This window comes from Capronia coronata (assembly GCF_000585585.1).
Source record: "Capronia coronata CBS 617.96 chromosome Unknown acBCG-supercont1.4, whole genome shotgun sequence".
NCBI classification, from domain to species: Eukaryota; Fungi; Ascomycota; class Eurotiomycetes; order Chaetothyriales; family Herpotrichiellaceae; genus Capronia; species Capronia coronata.
This window is the reverse complement of record NW_006912896.1, coordinates 2123638-2137759: the sequence shown is the minus strand read 5'-3', so window position 1 is coordinate 2137759 and position 14122 is coordinate 2123638. Positions and strand designations below refer to the sequence as shown.

Sequence of the window (14122 nt, the reverse complement as noted above, 5' to 3'; positions counted from 1 at the left end):
GCTCGCTTTAAAGCACTAAGCTCACCAGGATCGGTCTCGGAGATAGACAGAAGTGTCAGTCTCAACAAGACCGTCCGGGGCCCGAGACATATCAGCACAGCAGAGAATGTCTGCAAACATACCAGCACAGCAAAGATTGGCTTCGAAGGGAAAGTTGGGTGGAAAAGAGCCAGGCAATTTGGTTGTCGCGTGAGGAAAACATGCAAACAAGGAAAAGCATAAGCGCCGACATATCTCAGTCCAGCACTTTCAAATGTCGTCAACCATGTCGGAAGATAGTCCTTCCCAGCAAGCGTCGAAACCGCGAGACTACCTCACAGCAACCGCTTAATATCTGGGTGGGGTCCTCCTCGATGGACGTCGGCTGTAGAGATCTCCACCGTTGTGAGGAACTCCCAGCACACCCAGAAGGTTGACAGCAGCAGTCTCACCGGCGGCAAAAGCACCATGCACACATCCATTTCCAGTCCGCGTACAGTGCTCTCCGGCAAACTGCAGGGTGCTTCCCTTGTTGTTGTCCACTGCGGTCATCCAAATTTCGGGTTCATCACCGGTCTTGTCGGCAGTGTAGGTACCGAACCCTGCAAAACGATCCTGCGTCCAGTGTGTCGTTTCCAGATTCACAACCGGAGGAAGCTTCTTGTAAGGTTCGGTACGAAAGAGTTTGAAAAGAGGCTCGAAGAAGGCGTAGATCTCTTGATCAGACGTCATGGCTTCGATGCGTTGGGTAAGGGGTTCCACAATCTGCACCGACAACTCCTTGGTGCCACTCATGATCCAGTTGTTACTCGTGACTGTCATGTAAGAGAAGATGGAGCTCTCGTCAATGGCGTCAGTGGTTGGTTCGGGGTAGTAGATGAACTGATCGTTGTCCTTGGGCCAGAACACGGACTCGAATTCGACAAATATCTTGCCGAGGGCGCCATAGCCGAGCTTCTGAATGCCCAAGGACAAATCTTTGGGAAGCGAGGGGCTGAAGTCGACGAGGTTGTGTTTCAAGACCCCCAGAGGGAGAGTGCAAACAACGGCATCAGCGGTGAAAACTGGATTCTCCCCGTCTTCAGTGGCAGTGTGAACAACACATGGGTTATGGTCGTCACTCCACTCGATTTTGGTCACGACATGGCCCAGGCGAATGATCTCTGGTTCACGAAGGGTAGACGCAGCCCAGTCAACGATACTGTCGTATCCTCCTTTCATGTAGAGATTTCTTTCCGTGGCGAAGTAGGCAAGGTGTTTAGAGGAAGCTTGTTCGAGACTGGTCCCAATCCACGCTTCCACCTCACGAGCAGCTTGAGGAGCCCATAGGCGTTCATCCTCGGTGACCAAGGGATGATTGTTCAACCATTCTTTGATGAAGGTCAACGCAGGTTTGTCTTCGGCGTCGGGGTTCTCGTCGTAATACCATTCACAGTAATCGGCGAACTCATCGGCGACCTTTTTGGCTTTGAACTGAGAACCGAGACGACCGTCTTTGGTATAATACAATGGGGTGCCGTCGTCATAGTAATGCTCGATGTTGAGCTCGCCAATAAGGCGGACGAGTTTGTTGTTGGCGGTTTCGTGCATCCAGGCAGCTCCTATAAGCGTGTGAGCACAGTGACGACGGAGGAAAACAATCCACAATGTCGTGGCCGAACAATGAGCGCTCTTAACGACTTCATCTCAAACGCCTACGGCGATTGTCAGTATTGCTCGAGGCAATATTTACCAATGTCTCTAGGAGCGTGTCCCGGTTTCCTACTCGTGTAAATACGTCCGCCAATGCGGTCAGGCCTAGCTTCGAGGACCACGACTTGGACCCCATGGGATCTCAAGACGGAAGCTGCACGAAGCCCAGCAATGCCGGCACCGACGACGACGACGACTTTGTTTTGATTTGAAGTTCCATCTCTGGGTGTATCCCAAAGCTCTTGACTCACAACAGAAGGTTCTTTCGGGTTTCGACCATCCTCCAACTCTTTGGACACGGCAGGTGCAGGGAGCAGCCGGTTAGCGAGTTGAAGAATGGTCGAAGGACTACTGGACTCCTTAGGTACGTGACTAGAAAGGTGGGCGATATGAAACTGTTGAGCCATTTTGAGCTGACAAGTCGACATTCGCGTGTGACAGAGTATGGGGGATATCAACACGCGAGGCTGATGAAGGTGTCCGCAAGGGAAGAGATTGGGCGAGCAGTACAAGACTGTGTAGTTGAGGATGATGGAATGTGAAAGGAGGGAAAGAGGGAAAACAAGGGTCGAGAGGCGAGGTAGAGACGATGATGTTGAGGGGAGGAGCCACTAGGACGCCTGAGGCAGCTACACGCGGTTGCTAGTACGTAGTAGGCGCAGAAATCAGATTCCTGCTTATCGGCGAAGGGGATCCGCGCATGCAGACACAACAGCCTCCTACTAGCCATCTGTAGGCGCCTTTTGGGGTACCTACGAGTGGGCTTGGGCTGCAAACGTCACGCACAAGCCCGCGTCACCCCCCCTAATTCTACGATCTCTGGGCTAAGCGTTGGTCAAGCTCTTCATCTCCACTGCTTAAGGCCCAATCTGACAGATAAGAAAGGGAGGCTCTAGCCGTTGAGCCGTCTACTACTATGTGTGCAGCCTGATGAGATTCTTGTGACTTTCGATTCACCTTACATTAAACCCGACTGTGTACCTACATTGTACTGTGTACTAAGGCAACTAGTGAATTGTAGGCTTACAGTACTTACATGTAGATACCTAGTACCTGTAGGCACTGGTAGGTGCGTAGTCCCAGCTAGCTAAACAAACACCTACAAATCCACCCCCACCTGCGCCCCTGCGCTTCTGGAAGTCCTGTAACCTTGCAACCTAGGGGCATCGTGCCACTCTTCCAATGCCGCACCCTAGTGGTTCTGTAAGTGCCCCCTAGTAGCCGCTTAGCCCACCACACGCCTGCTGTCCTCCACTTTACTTTTAGATGTGCAGCACCACCAACTGCCATCTCGCCAGCTACGATCCGTCATGCCGTCTACACTTCATCATCGCCTCTGTCCAACCCACTCGCGTATGCAAATCCCTACTCGCCACTGATAAGCCCATCAATGCTGGCCATGATCCCTCTCACTGTCTCTCCTCTCTGCGGGGATTGGACGGCGGACCTCATCCTGGTTTTCTTTCCCACAGAACACGCTGCTGTATCCTTCAATGGCACACTACCTCTGCAAGCCACCATGCGATAAGGACGTCGCACCGGCAATATGGCCACGCCTTTCGCCTAATCTGTTTATAAGTGACGAGTGGCCCCGGCTGACTTCACCACCTGAGCTCTCCTGCTGTTCGTCCCCACTGCATTTCAAATCTCGATTTCCCGTGTGACGACGACCGCATGGAGTTCGAAGAGGTGCTCCCGGGCACGCGCCGCCTGTTCGATGCTGAAGGGGCGCCGCTATCTGCCGAGTTGGGCCTGAAAAAACATGGCGACATCGTCCTGGTGCCTCAGCCGACCGAGTCGCCGAATGATCCTCTCCATTGGTCGCTGCCTCACAAATACTGGCATAGTTTCCTGGTCTGTTTTGTGACCGCCCTGACCGCGGCCACCTCGAACGATGCCGGCGCGGCGCAGTATAACGAGAACCTCGAGCTCGGGATCAGCTATTCTTCCTTCAATACTGGAGCCGGCATATTGTTCATCGGGATTGGCTACTGGACATTGCTCTCGTCTCCGGCTGTCTACCTGTACGGACGTCGAATCCTGTACCTTATCGGGATGCTATGGGGGGTCATTGGGAGTATCTGGTTTGCGAGAGGTCAAACCACTAGTGATGCTCTTTGGAATCAGCTTTTCGTTGGTGCATCCGAATCGGTGGCCGAAGCGACCGTTCAATTGTCGTTGATGGATCTTTGGTTCCAGCACCAGCGTGGTTCGGTCCTTGGTGTTTACGTGCTGGCCACCAGTATCGGAACATACTTGGGGCCACTGATTGCCAGCTATATCGCTGATAGCAGCCTCGGCTGGAGATGGATCGGCTGGTTCGGGGCCATCTTCTCCGGTTCAACCTTCCTAGTCTTTCTTTTCGGACTGGAAGAAACCACTTTCCGACGAGAGAGGTACTTTATCAATGATGGCGACCGGTATCTCATCGATGGTGTTAACGGGAACCACAGCGAGAGATCTGCGAGTGTGGCAGCAGAAGTCCACGACAAAGAGAAGGTTGCTGGTGCTGCTGAACAGACGAACACTTCAGTCAGCATGGAACAGCAGCGCAGTTCTGGTAGGGACGAAAAGCCCAAATCATATTGGCAGCGCATCGCCATCATTACTCCCGCCCCGAATCTACGGGGAACAGGGTTCAAGCAATATTTCCAACGCCTATTTCACACCCTGCGCGTTTTCACCTTCCCCGCCGTCATATATTCTGGTTTGCAGTGGGGGGCGCAAGATGCCTGGCTTACCTTCTATTTGACTGTCGAGGAGGACAACTGGTACGAGGCTCCGTGGTACTATACCGATGCCGAGGACGGTAACATGAATGTACGCAGATTCCCTCCTTCCCAAAATACCCAAGCAGTCTCGAGTTTATGAATACTGATGCCAGATGGCGATTAGATCCCTACCCTCATTGGAGCGGTGATTGGTTGTTTCTACGGCGGATGGCTGAGCGACAAATTCGTGCTCTGGATGACCAAGCGTAACGGCGGTGTCATGGAAGCTGAACAGCGCCTGTGGCTCATGCTACCTTGCGCCTGCATCTTCCCTACGGGGATGTGGATTTTCGGTATTGGCAGCGCTCACGGATGGTCATGGCCTGCTCCCTACGTCGGTCTCGGTTTCATTGGATTTGGCTGGGGCTGCGCCGGCGATCTAAGCATGGCATACCTGATGGACGCCTATCCGGACATGGTCCTCGAGGGCATGGTGGGCGTTGCCACAATCAACAACACCATTGGATGTATATTTTCTTTTGTGACGTCCCAGTGGATTGATGCCAGTGGTGTTCAGAACACCTTTATCGCCATTGGCGTTTTGGCCTTTGTCTTCATCATGACCACTGTGCCGATGATTATCTGGGGCAAGAAAGCTCGGCGCTGGACGAGGAATAGGTATCACACCTTTTTGGAGATTCGTGATGGTTTTGGGAATTGATGGAGCCATTATTTAATACTTATATACGTGTCTACTGTTAGCAAGATTTGAGCGGCTGATTGTATTCGGTATATATTGTGTCAGATGGCAAGACATTTCTTGAACCAGTCCATAATTTTCTCTCGTCTCCTTTCACATGCCTTTCTTATCGAGCACAGTACTCTAAATTGAAATATCTAGGTAGTCTTCCTAGGAGGCAAGGCTGAGAGCTCACCACTTGCATGTAAATACTCCACCGGAGGAGGAATCCACTACGGTCGAACACAGATACAGCGTAGCACTATAATTTCTCGACACTCGTACAATTGACAAACACTCGCTACACAGTCCATTCATCTGCGCCAGCAACCATAACTCCAGCAGTGTCTGCTCCATTGTTCGACACCATCAATCTCTCTATCCGATAGAACGCCTCTTCGAGTCCAAAACACCATGCGGTCCACGCTTCCCCTCCAGAACGGCTTGTGAGTCTCAGCTCCCCCAGCGACAGCAGCGACAGCCCTTGAACAAATGCATCCCAGCGCACCACAGTCCTACATTCTCCACTCTCTTCATTCGAAAGCAAAACTTCCAGTGACTATGAAACTAACAACACGCTCCATAACTACAGCCTCAAGCGCTCGTCATACTACAACACGGACTACCGATCCGGAGCGGCATTGAACCGCGCCCGCCGCCCATATCTATTTAAGAACCTGATCACCGGGGCATGTATTTTCGGTTTCGCCATTGGAGTTTGTATGTTGATCCCCTATACTCCTCTTCTTTCAACCCAGTTCAAGTTCAGTTCCGCAGACACACACCCACGCATCCACTCCCACGCATACTTCCTCTGTGTGGCTTGTGCTCCCGGCAAAGCACTTCCAACTCCATCCCTCGTCTGGTAACAGGACAGTTGCGCTAATTCATCTATGTGTGTCTTTTCTCCACTGCAGTCGCATTCACACTCAGAGCCGTCGGCCAAGAGAACTTCGACGACGTGATTGTGCCGGACGCCCCGGCGCAGTCGGCACAGCCGCCCAAGACACCTACAGCCCAAGCGAACGGGATGCGCTCGTGATGTCGACCTCGAGGAAAACCAAGCAAGCTTGCGAAAGGATTGGCTGGTCCAGACGAACGACAGCCGCAGTGTGTTTTTCCCTTTTTGGACGCCTCTATGCTCTTGTCTCTTGACGAAGGGTTCAACCCGGGTTGAATCTGGTCCGATACCAGGCCCGGAAAGAGTTAAAGTGGGGGTTGAGTTGAAAGCGTCGGGTTGAGTCGGCGGTGTGCCCCCTTGACTGGAGAAGTAAAAGGGAGGTCTACAACCATGGGAATAGGGCGTATGAATCTATCTGGAGCCTGGAGTCGGTTCCGAAGTCCGCAGAGGATACCTCAAAAATGGGAGGGAAATGATCAAGGTCCTGCCCTGGCAATTGGAAAAGCATTGATGGAAAGAAGTCTCATCGTTGCGGCAGGATCATATACAGTCGAAAGTGAAGCAGAACACTGGAGACAATCTACAGTGGGCGGCAAATGCACGGGAAGAGGAAAACGTTCGACTTGATACAGTCGAACGATAGCCACATCAAGCCCGGTCCACAAGAGAACGGAGTTCGCATTATGGGGAATTGTACATGCCATCAATCATAACCAAAAATGAAATCTCCACTTTCTCTATCGAATGCTGAATCTCCCTGTCCCAGAAAACCCGGATCCTGCAGTGATGCCCGAATCTCTCGCATGTCTGAATGGAGATTCATTGCTCCCAAATCTCGAAGCAGCCTTGTCCGGCCGCGCTGAGGCCGCCCGAGGCGGTGAACCCACCGCCAGCTGCGCGCGTGATGTAAGCGGCGAGGAATTCAAATCGCGCAGCATGTCTTTTGTAGGTGCCTCGGAATGATCGGTGGCGATCTGGAAGTCGGCGCCGACTCCGGGTCCAGATATCACCCGTCGTGTATCTAGCGGAGACGTAGAATGAAGTCGGTAGTTGTGCACACTGGAACCAGGCTGGGGTTCCACTTTCGTGGTGCTGCTCTGTTGTTGTTCGTCGTAAGGTGTGTTGATGGCCGAAGAGATCTGTGCCGCCGGGTCCACGATCGTAGAAGCCGACCCGGCTGGCTGTAATCCGTCTGTTGTGCGTTGTTGATTTGCAGGTGTCACAAACTCCGTCATGGGCGAACGATTGGAATTCTGTCGACTCAGCCGATGAATGGGATGCTGTGGGTTGGCCCACGGGGTCTGTTCGAGGAACTGTTCTTCCGCTTGAGGACCTGATATCTGCGCCCCTGCCATCTCATGTGCTTGCCTTTGAGCAGGTCTGAGAGGTCGATTTTGAGCAACTGAGATCTAGAGATGACGTTAGCGGGTTGATATTGTAGCCAAAGTGCTCATACGTACCCCCATCTTCTGTATGTCGTCTTCAACATCTTTCTGCTTCGACGCAGCCAACTCCGGGGCAGCGGGGAAGCCGACATATTTGGCGATACCTGACAGAATCGACACTTCCTTATTGTAAGCTGTCTGTTGAAGGATTTGTTGTGAGCGTCGTTCTGGGTACGGAATGGTGAAGCTTGGGATCGTAGAATCGGTCTTAAACCTGTCTCGCTGGATCCGGTAAAAGTGTTCACTGATCCGCTCCAGGTACTTCTCTCGAATGTCTCGCACAGTCTGGAAATATTGACTGTGTATTTGGCTGCGTTCTGCCACGGCTCTGGTCTTGAGGGCGCCGATCTTGTATACGAGGAGCTTTTGTTCCACCTCAAACTTTTCATCGCGATACTTCCTCACGGCTTCGAGTTGTCGCAGGAGCTCGGGATGAGACGGTTTTGGTTCTGACAGAAGTGCAAGCTCATGGTTGATGCCCGCAATGCGCTCATCATAAAGTCGGTCTCTCAGCGCAGCGAAGTGCTTCTCCAGCGTTGTCAAGGCATCCATTGCTGCCATTCGTTTTGCGTGTTCCTCCTCACTCTTGACCGCTGCGTCAGCGTCGTTCTCGTCAACGGCGTCGGTATCCTCCGCAGCCTCGGCTTCTTCTTCATCTTCTGCGCGAGGTTCTCGTGCAGCATCACCCTTGGCTTTGCGGCGAGGCCTACTTCTGGCCTTTTCTTTAGAATCCTCACTGGTGTCGAGCATTTCGGCTTCTCGATTTCCCTCTTCCTGTTCTTCTGCCTCTTCTTCTTCACGCGGCGGCACTACAACTTCAGCTTCCACTGTTGGGTCTCTTGTAGGTTGGCTGCGACTGTCTCCATTTTCGCTTTCTGGTTGGGATTTCTGATCCTCGCTTTCAACTGACCCAGTCCGGCGTCTTTGCGATGTCGGAGCCTCTTCGGCGTCTGATTCACTGGCTTCTCTCTTCCGTTTACTTGGCGAAGCCGCTCTCACCACTTCCTGTTCCGTTTGTACCTCTGCCTCCACATCTGCACCGTCTTCTATCTCTGAATCATGGTGCGAGGAGATTGGTGAAGATACAGGACTTTCTGTAATGCTCTCTATTTCGGGCCTCATGTCGATGTCCAGCCTATGAGCTAGCTTGCTGGGGCTGATCTGCAAAGGCTGCTTCCGAGCAAGTTTGTCCGGTGTGACTTGAAGACGTTCGGTTTCAGCCTCCGAGTCTCCTTCAGCTGCACCAACTGGCTGAACCACTTCATCTTCAACATCGTCGAGGTCATCGTCTAGCTCGCTAAGACTGCTGGAGCGGTCATCGTCGGAGAGTGGTTCGTTCTTTGCGGTGGTGGCTGTAGCAACGTTGGAGAGAGCAATGAGGGAGTCGGCTGCTGAGTCCATTATATAAGGCGTGCCCAAATACTTTGATTTCTCGCTAGGTAGGACTGATGCGGGCGAAAGGGAGGTATGAGAGCTCGTTTGATGTGACTAGGATGCTGTGTTGTCAGTCGAGGTTCAGACCACAGCAAATGGATGCAGAGCCAATGTTCAGGCGCGTCACTAGGAACGAAAGTGACATACAACAAGGTAGGGAAGGTGAATGAGTCGTAGTTATAATGGCATGGTCTGTCGATGTGACCTCTTTGCGCTGGGTGACAGGAGGTGTAGCAGGAAAGCATCAGAGGCGCCGATAAACGTCGCTCTGAACCCCTTTCTCCGGTTGTTTCTCCGTCGTCGCAATGAGAAGATAGAGGGACAAAATGAGCGTCGCGAGCTTCAATACTTGGGTGTGGGAAGCAGGTCGACGCAAGCGGGTGGGAGGGTTGTTGAGTGGGTGGTGTGGGTGTCGCAGCAGCGGCGGAGAGGTTGAGGACGAGTCTAGTACAAAGACTGCAGGATTGAATGGCTATGAATTGTCTCTGGAGCGACTGTCGAACTCTCAGCTGCAAATAGCAAATAGCAAATAGCAAATGGAGAGTTGTAATGGTATACTGGAAGTATGTCGAGCGCAGACGTGTTGGCGTTGCTAGATGGTGAAAGAACCCCCAAAAGGCGCAGGCACTGGAACTGACTGACACGGGCCCTGGAGCGCTTGAGCGCCTTCACCTGCGACTGCAAAAGGCACGAAAAGCCCGCGATGTCATGGAGAAATTCCGCTTGGCGACGGCTGGCATCGGAGTTAATTGCAGCTGCAGCTGCGTTTATCTCCATCATTGGATGATTGGCGCCTCGACTTTTTGTTCTTCTCCAACTTTGAACAGGCCAGCGCTCCTCGAAAATTTTATATGCTGCGTTGACGACTCTAGGGTCGTTATCAAAGCATTTGGGAGTACGTCTTGACTGCGACGTATCGTGTCGTGTACCATGGGCAAGACCAAGCAGTCTGCCTCCGAGCAGGCGCCTACCAGCTCGGCCCCACTCGCAGCGAAAGACTCGTTGGATCCCACTCTTGCGTCGCTGTTTGCCTCGAGCGTAAGTCACTACACTCTATGCAATGAACTACCGCTGACTGTTTCTGCCAGTCTGGGCCAATCAAGATTCCAGCCAGGGTTGCCCAAGTGCCGAAGCGTACCGCGAGCGAACAACAACTCTCTAGTGGCGACGAGGCCTCATCTGCTGCGGACGACTCTGACGCTGAATCTGAATCTGAAGTCGACACAACAGCCAGAGTGGCAAGTGAGCGACCCCGCAAACGGAGACGCGTTGCCGATGGGGATGATCTTGAAGCGTCCTACTTCAAGCGCCTCGAGCAAGAAGAAGAGAAGGAGCATCAGCGATCTGCTGTCAAAGAGAAAGCCACCGGAGCCCCCTCAGGTTCTGGCGACAACGACGACGATAATGACGAGAAAGACGGGGGATTAACCTCCGATAGTGATGAGACGTCTGCTAGTCAATCTGATGCCGGAGATGTTCCACGCCATGAAGTGTTCGACAAGAAGATCAACAATGAGGAGAGGTTGAAGAGGACGGTATTCTTGGGAAATGTGTCGACGGAAGCTATCAAGTCAACGTCGGCCAAGAAGACTTTAACCAGACATCTGCGCTCGGCGTTAAAGACGTCCGACCCAGGCAAAAGACTGGGAAAGCTTGAATCACTACGATTTCGCTCGACAGCCTACGCCAGTGGCTCCGGACCGAAGAAGGCAACTTTCGCAAAGAAAGAGTTGATGGACGAGACCACCACTAACACGAATGCGTATGCGGTGTTCAGCACAGAGGCTGCTGCGGCACACGTTGCTGCCACGCTGAACGGGAGTGTCGTCCTCGAGCGGCATCTGCGAGCAGACTACCTTGGCAAGCCCGCAAAGACCGACCATAGGCGGTGCATCTTCATTGGAAACCTCAGTTTTGTCAACAAAGAGACAGCTGGGGAGGATGAGGAGGATGCTGATGACTCAAAGAAGCGACGAGCATCGGCGAAGGAGCCCGCTGATCCCGAAGAGGGTCTTTGGCGCACCTTCAGCAAGATCGGGAAGATCGAGAGCGTCCGAGTGGTCAGAGATCAAGAGACACGTGTCAGCAAAGGCTTTGCTTACGTCCAATTCGAGAACGAAAACAGTGTTGAAGGCGCGCTTCTCATGAACGACAAAAAGTTCCCGCCATTGTTGCCTCGAAAACTTCGCGTCATGCGTGCCCGCCGAATACAGCACAAGACGACCCCCGCCCGGTCCGACTCTAGACCAGGTACCAAAGGTCCTCTGGGAAAGGGACGGGCTGGCTCTGGCGGCAAACCCGGATTCGTCTTCGAAGGTCACCGTGCCAGTAGTACTTCCAAAGGCAATGCTGGCAGCTTGAAAAAGAGACACAAAAAGAGGCCCACCACAAGGAGCAGCCGCCGGGGAGCAGCTTACAAAGCCGCTGGTGGACGCAAGGGCAAAGATGCGGGCGGTTCGTGAGTAAAGGGAACATACGCCTTTTGCATCGAGGGTATGAGAGCGAAGATACGATTCTGCTGCTGTTATGGGCTTGTCATTGACCACCAGCTCTTATATTGAACCGTATGGATTAGACAGTCCTCTACTTCCTGCCTTACGCAAGTTACGCAAGTTAGGTTTTAGATACAGCGGCGATAATATCTGAAACACAAGGCTGTGTCACGTGCGTGTATAAAGCGGCAGGGCAATGTCCCCCATTTTGGATACTTCGCGAAAACTCGAAAGTACCAGATACTCTCTTGTTTGAACATCCTCGCTTGCTGTTTGGTAAATCATGGCGAATACTTTCTCTAGATTGTGAGGACCGCATTAAATCCCTGGTCGTATTTGTTTCCTGATCGAAAATGGTGGCGGGCAGCAAACGAACTGCTGCAGACGCCGGACTTTTTCCACCAGCCTTGAAAGCTGGGCAGACAGTTCTGAATACCACCAAACCCCTGCCGAAGCCGCATTCGCCTCAACGTCAACCATCCCCATTTGTCGATATGCAGACGGCAAGGTCGGCCGACCCTGCTCAAGACTCGAAAGTAGGTGAGGATGAAGGAGATTGGTTGGTTGCAGAGTCCAGGTCTTCGCGGAAGAAGAGGCGCAAAGTGCAGCATGACCCAGAAGGTCAGCCCAGCATTGCTTTCCTCGATACCAGACCTGCCCGCATCCAACTGAAGGCATTGCAAGAACTTGTTCTGTATCTTCTGGCCGATGGAGCCGCGCCCTCGTGGCTGGCAATCAAGAACGCCCGCCGCATTGAGAAAGTAGTTGTCTTGATGATACCCGGTCTTGACCGTGAACTGCTTGAGAAGTCGGACCTATTGGCCAGCGCTTCTACAGCCGGGGGAACAGGTCCTGACACCGGTCACAGCAGATCCATAGAGTCGGCCAATGTCTCATCCACCAGCATACCTTCACTGGACGAATCAGACGCTCCAGATGTCGACATCCCTTCTGAGGAGGAATTGACTCGCCGTCTTCTCCAACATGTTTTTGAAGTCAAAGCGCCCGGGGACTCACGAGCAAACAGAGTACACTCGCCGTTGCAGGGCATGCTTATCGCACCGCTCCCCGAAACAAAGGACGAAGGCGGCAAAGACGAGAGGTTCTTCCAATCGGCAAGGACGTCAATTGCAACCTTCGTTCACACTGCCGAGGAGCTTCGGGAAGCAGAATACCCGATTCATCACGCAGCATTCACCGACGCAAAAGACGCACAGCTAGAGAGAGATCGAAGAGAGCAGACGTCACAATCAGCTTCGGCAGGATGGGTCGATACGAACGTGTCGGTCTCACAGCCACGTATTCCCTCTACATTTCGCTCCGAAGACGCAGTAACACAAGGTCTCCAACCATATGCTGTTGACTGCGAGATGGTCCTGACCGACGACGACAAGTCCTCGCTCGCTCGAATCTCGGTGGTCGACTGGCACGGCAAGACCGTTCTCGACAAGTACGTGAAACCCGCCCTGCCGATCAAAAACTATTTCACGCAGTATTCGGGCATCACGCCACGGCATTTGGAGGATGTGACAACCACGCTGGAAGACATCCAGCGCTCTCTACTAGAGCTTCTCGGTCCCGACTCAATTCTGCTCGGACACTCGCTGGAATCCGACCTGAACGCGCTGAAACTCACGCACCCATTCATCATCGACACCAGCATCATCTACCCGCACCCACGCGGTCTGCCGCTTCGATCGTCCCTCAAGTTTCTGGCGAATCGATACCTGAAGCGTGAGATCCAGAAGCAAGGCCTCAACGGGCACGATTCGGTGGAAGATGCTCGTGCAGTCCTCGACCTCGTCCGGCTCAAGTGCGAAAAGGGTCCACGATGGGGCACTCTGGACGCAAATGGCGAGAGTATCTTTCGTCGAATCGGCCGGAGTGTGCGTCCCGATGGATCAGGCAAGCTGAGAGAAACGGCCATTGTCGAGTACGGCACGCCAGAGAGAGGCTTCGGAAGGGACGCCACGTACAAAATCGCTTGTGAGAATGACGACGAAATTGTCCAGGGCGTGCTGCGAGCCGCTCATGGTGGCGACACTAGTCCTGACATGCCAGCTGACAGCACCACCCATCCAGCGGACGAAATCCCGGCCGGTGGTGTCGACTTCATCTGGTCGCGTCTCCGCGATCTCGAAGCTGTGCGAGGCTGGAACAACCTACCGCAATCCTCAACAACATCAACCACAGGCGAGGCGTCTACCAGCAACAACACAGAAACCACCACTAACGCAGTCGACGACCCTTCGACAGACTCCACCTCGACCACGACCTCGAACTCCGCAGATCTCCACGCCGCCGCCTCACTCACTCTGACCCGATTACGTACGCTCTTCGCTTCTCTCCCACCTCGCACGCTGCTCGTCGCGTACAGCGGCACCAGCGACATGAGGCCGGTTTTGCATATGCAGCAACTACATGCGCAGTATCGACGGGAGTTCAAGGTGAAGAAGTGGGACGAGTTGAGCGTGCAATGGACGGATGTTGAGGAGCAGAAACTGCGGCTCGCTGTGGACAGGGCGAGGAAAGGTGTAGGGCTGCTTGCACTCAGATGAGAATAAGACATAAGAAGGTGGAAGGTTCGCGGCAACACCGAGGCATACGGGATTGTGATCGAAATTTTGAAATATTCCACTGTTGGCTGTGCGATCACAACCTGCACGGCTACACAGCTCCAATCCGTTCATGGGGCCCTTAACTTTGAGGGTGGAGTGCTACATCAACTT

General features: G+C 53.2%; 6 protein-coding genes across 6 annotated transcripts; 4 read left to right on the top strand and 2 right to left on the bottom strand.

Moving 5' to 3' along the window:
• Window positions 1–327: 327 nt before the first annotated feature.
• A1O1_05319 (uncharacterized protein) lies at window positions 328–2078 on the bottom strand (the record flags this gene model as incomplete). The annotated part of the gene is made up of 2 exons (XM_007726205.1): window positions 328–1580; window positions 1712–2078. The coding sequence occupies 2 exons, from the start codon at window positions 2076–2078 to the stop codon at window positions 328–330; spliced, it is 1620 nt and encodes a 539-aa protein (XP_007724395.1).
• A 1267-nt stretch (window positions 2079–3345) lies between these two features.
• On the top strand, window positions 3346–5103 carry A1O1_05318 (uncharacterized protein; the record flags this gene model as incomplete). Its single annotated transcript, XM_007726204.1, has 2 exons — window positions 3346–4491; window positions 4567–5103. The coding sequence occupies 2 exons, from the start codon at window positions 3346–3348 to the stop codon at window positions 5101–5103; spliced, it is 1683 nt and encodes a 560-aa protein (XP_007724394.1).
• A 530-nt stretch (window positions 5104–5633) lies between these two features.
• A1O1_05317 (uncharacterized protein) lies at window positions 5634–6163 on the top strand (the record flags this gene model as incomplete). The annotated part of the gene is made up of 2 exons (XM_007726203.1): window positions 5634–5841; window positions 6039–6163. Coding segments are annotated over 2 exons (333 nt in total), but the record flags the coding sequence as incomplete, so codon positions are not given.
• Window positions 6164–6759: 596 nt separating this feature from the next.
• On the bottom strand, window positions 6760–8868 carry A1O1_05316 (uncharacterized protein; the record flags this gene model as incomplete). Its single annotated transcript, XM_007726202.1, has 2 exons — window positions 6760–7431; window positions 7483–8868. 2 exons carry the CDS (start codon window positions 8866–8868, stop codon window positions 6760–6762), a joined length of 2058 nt encoding a protein of 685 aa, XP_007724392.1.
• A 963-nt stretch (window positions 8869–9831) lies between these two features.
• On the top strand, window positions 9832–11363 carry A1O1_05315 (uncharacterized protein; the record flags this gene model as incomplete). The annotated part of the gene is made up of 2 exons (XM_007726201.1): window positions 9832–9939; window positions 9990–11363. 2 exons carry the CDS (start codon window positions 9832–9834, stop codon window positions 11361–11363), a joined length of 1482 nt encoding a protein of 493 aa, XP_007724391.1.
• A 383-nt stretch (window positions 11364–11746) lies between these two features.
• Window positions 11747–13951, top strand: A1O1_05314 (uncharacterized protein; the record flags this gene model as incomplete). Its single annotated transcript, XM_007726200.1, has 1 exon — window positions 11747–13951. One exon carries the CDS (start codon window positions 11747–11749, stop codon window positions 13949–13951), a length of 2205 nt encoding a protein of 734 aa, XP_007724390.1.
• Between the last annotated feature and the right edge of the window lie 171 nt (window positions 13952–14122).